This window comes from Helobdella robusta, assembly GCF_000326865.2.
Source record: "Helobdella robusta unplaced genomic scaffold HELROscaffold_104, whole genome shotgun sequence".
In the NCBI taxonomy this organism is placed as follows: Eukaryota; Metazoa; Annelida; class Clitellata; order Rhynchobdellida; family Glossiphoniidae; genus Helobdella; species Helobdella robusta.
In genome coordinates, this window is record NW_008703589.1 from 240,022 (window position 1) to 244,166 (window position 4,145).

General features: G+C 38.1%; 1 protein-coding gene across 1 annotated transcript in view; it reads left to right on the forward strand.

Moving 5' to 3' along the window:
* Nucleotides 1–2,399: 2,399 nt before the first annotated feature.
* HELRODRAFT_194855 (hypothetical protein) overlaps nucleotides 2,400–4,145 on the forward strand; it is a gene marked incomplete at both ends in the record, with an annotated part of 1,966 nt that continues 220 nt past the window's right edge. The window contains 3 exons of the mRNA XM_009012346.1: nucleotides 2,400–3,351; nucleotides 3,870–3,910; nucleotides 4,108–4,145. The exon at nucleotides 4,108–4,145 is cut by the window's right edge and continues 220 nt beyond it. Of these exons, the coding sequence (XP_009010594.1) occupies nucleotides 2,400–3,351; nucleotides 3,870–3,910; nucleotides 4,108–4,145 (1,031 nt within the window). The remainder of the gene's footprint in view (nucleotides 3,352–3,869; nucleotides 3,911–4,107) is intronic.

The following is a 4,145-nucleotide window of genomic DNA, read 5'->3' on the forward strand; positions in this document are numbered from 1 at the left end:
GATGAGAATAGCTTAGGCTAATTCCAGATAGGAATGGCTAGAGTTACAGTATATTATTTTGGTGTTGTTGTCAAGGATTTCTCTTGTAATTTTAATATTTTCTGTGTGTGTTCTAAGTGTGTTTTTATAGAACCTTCTCCATTGTGCATGGTCAGGCGTCTAGTTAGCGATGTTGTAGGTATATATAGGTGTATATTCATATATATACAAGACATATATGAATATACACCTATATATGTATATATAGGTGTATATTCATAAATCAGAGATATGAAACATTCTGCCAAAAGGGATATGTAGATTCACATACATATCAGATGGCTAAGAAATTTGCCTCGTTGTTTCTTTGTCTCTGTTTGCACTCTGCAGTTCAACTGCTAATGAGGGGTCGGTTATTATCTGTCCTGGCATGTAATATCATATTACTCATTAACTTATCAACTTCGATTGATGTTCCAGTATAGTTAGGTTTTTTTTTTAATGTTGTGGCAATTGACTTCGCGGTTCAAAAATTTTTTTTTTGCTTCTCTGTTAAGGTGTGCTGGCTTAGGTTAAGAAATTTATCGCCTATATATATATATATATAAATATATATATGGGCGATATATATATATATATATGTGCTGGCTTAGGTTAAGAAATTTATCGCCTATATATATATATAAATATATATATGGGCGATATATATATGCATATATATATATATATCGCCCATATATATATTTATATATATATATATATATGTGTGTGTGTGTGCGTGTGTGTGTGTGTGCGCGTGTGCGCGTGTGTGTGTGTTATAATAAAAGAACGGCATCGTCTTTTATTGCCAAATAACATTTTATAGGAAAACCACCGCGCTAATGTGATGATGATGATGATGATAATAATAATAATAATGTTGTTGTTGTTGTTTTAGTAGTAGTTGTAGTAGTAATTGTAGAAGTAGTAGTAGTAGTGGTAGTAGTGGTAGTAGTAGTAGCAGTGGTAGTAGTAGCAGTAGTAGTAGTAGTAGTACTACTACTACTACTACTACTACAAGTAGTAATATTAGATGATGATGTTGTTGTTGTTGTTTTTACTAAAATTATTAACACTAACAATACTTGTATTTAAAATTTCATCATTGGGAAGATATGATTAAGAACTATAAATGGCTGAGTGGATGAATGATGAATGAACGAGTGAGTGAATGAGTGAGTGAGTGAGTGAATAAGTGAATGAATGAGTGAACGAACGAACGAACGACAAGGTAGATAAATAAGCGAGTGAGTGAATAAATTTGACGATAGCATCTAGAAGAATAAATGAGTGAATGATTAATAATTGAATGAAGGATGAATTAAAGAATTAGATTAGACCGACAGTACGTAAGTACTTACCGTTTCGTTTGTGTTGTTGTACGCACACGCACACACAAACACACACACACGTGTAAACGAATATACCTGATATTGAATTCGTTGACCCGACGCGCAATTGAACCAAGGCCGTTGAGCATGTGTTGAGTTTTTTTTTTCTCTCTCTCTCCTCTCTCTCTTTCTCTCTTGCTTTCTTTTTTTTTATCTTCTTCCTCAGCTTTCCTCTTCCTCTCTCTCTATCTGCCTGTCTGTCTGTCTATCTATCTATCTATCTACCTATCTATCTATCTATCTATCTATCTATCTATCTATCTATCTATCTATCTATCTATCTATCTATCTATCTATCTATCTATCCAATCATTTAGCCATTTATCCATCAATCTATTCATCTGTTTATCCACTGCCTATCCATCACTCTAACTCTCTTTCTCTCTCTCTTTTTCTCTCTCTCTCTCTCTCTTTCTCTCTTTCTCTCTCTCTCTCTCTCTCTCTCTCTCTCTCTCTCTCTCTCTTTCTCTTTCGTTTTTTTGGTCGAAAACGCGATAAGATGCACTGAGTTGCAAATAATAATATTTTGTTATGACTAGCTTGGCTTGATGCGTGTGTGTGCGTGTGTGTGTTTATAGGTTTGTGAGTCTAAAAAACAGCCTTATTACGTGTAATAGTTTCATCTTCTTCATCTTCATCGTCGTCATCTTCACGGCCACCATCATCATCATCATCATCATCAGCGTTATCACCATCATGACCAATTATCATCATCACCATCATCATCGTATCGTTATCGTCGTAATCAGTATGCTATGGTACGTGCATCATCATCATCGCCATCATCATCTGTTTCACCATCATCATCAGTTTCTTCATCATCATAATCATCATCAGTTTCATCATCATCATCACCATCATCATCACCATCATCAGTTTCATCATCATCATTACCATCATCATCGTTGATATTGTCGTCATCATCATCATCATCATCATAAACAACAACAACAACATCATCATCATCATCAACAACAACAGATAAACGAAATGGAACTACTTCGCCTGCAAGAAGAAAGCAACAACAACAGCAACAGACAACAACAGCACCATCACCTTTCAAAACGCCCCCTCCCGCCCCCGCGCCAATCTTTCACCACTCATCATCATCATCAGCAGCCACAGACGACGGTGATGAACCCTCATCTAAACCTCCCCAACATCTCACCACAACTGGCCACCGCCACCAACTTCACTTCCACCACCACCACCAATTTACCATCATCGTTGCCGTCCTCATCGTCTTCACCGTCACCATCTTCATCATCATCATCATCATCATTGTTGGTGTCGTCACACCTAAATCTCTCCCTCTTCAATCTGAATTATCCAAGTTACGTGAACTATGGTTGGTTTGCGTTACCAAATAATTACTCCAACCAGTCGATCACCTCTGCGACTACCACCAAATCGCCAGTAACGACGCTTCAAGAACTTCAAGAGCTACAAGCGTCATCGTCGTCGTCCTCATCATTACAGTCGTCGAAGAAGCCACTGTCTTCATCCTCATCATCAACAGCGTCGTCGCTAGCTGCAGCGTCGTCGCTAGCTGCAGCGTCGTCGCTAGCTGCAGCGTCGTCGCTAGCTGCAGCGTCGTCGCTTGCTGCAGCGTCGTCAGCCACTTCATCGTCGTCCAGTCTGAACAGGCACAGCAAGGACTCTGGGATCGCCGTTGATGTTGCTGATGCTGTTGGAGGAGCTGATTGTAAAAAGTTCGCGAATCTGCAGCTGCTACAGCAGCGACATCTAGCGCCGCCGCCGCCGCTAAAACAACAGCCACATCAACTGCAATTTCAAGTGTTGCCTCAGCTGCAACAAAGTTTTTTGTTGCAGCAACAGCAAGTGTTGCAGCATGCCTTGTTGCAACAACAGCAGCAACAACATCAACAACAACTCCAGCAATTTACTACTTACGATTCTTTTCCTAATGCGCTGAGTTCGGGTCGGTCTTTTTGAAGCTGTTGGAAATGTTGTTGTTTGTTGTTGTTGATGAATCTTGTTGATGAGCCAATTTTTCTTTTATTCATTCATTCTGCCGAGTGACAGATGTGAATGTCGTCTAAACGTGTGTTGTTGTTGTTGTTATTGTTTGTGGTTGTTGTTGTTTTTGTAGTTGTTGTTGTTGAATGTTGTTTGTTGTCGATGTTTTTGTTGTTTGTTGTAGTTGTTTAAACTTCCACTAGCTCTAATTTAATGGGAATGGCCACTGCCATCACAACAACTTCTCCCCAACATTGTTGCTGTTGATGTTATGGATGTTGTAGTTGTTGACGATGTTGATGTTGGTGTTGTTGGTGTTGTTGATGTTGATGATGTTGTTAATGTTGATGTTGTTGTTGTTGATGTTGTTGTCGATGTTGTTGTTGATGTTGTCGATGTTGTTGTTGTTGTTGATGATGTTGTTGTTGTTGATGTTATAAATGTTGATAATTTTTTTTTTCAACAATCCACAAAATCCAGGGGACAACAGAAACAGTTCCGGGTCATTTGACAGTGGCTTGGTTAGAATATTTTAAATGGAGCTTATTCATTCTTTCGTTCGTTCACTCATTCACACGTTTATTCATTTGTTCATTCATTCATTCATTCATATATTGATTTTTTTTCGTTCATTCATTCATTCATTCATTCATTCATTCTTCGTTCATTCATTCACTCATTCATTCATTCATTCATCCATTCATTCATTCATTCACAGCTGTCAAATGGAACCGGTAGTAGTAATAGTATCTTAGA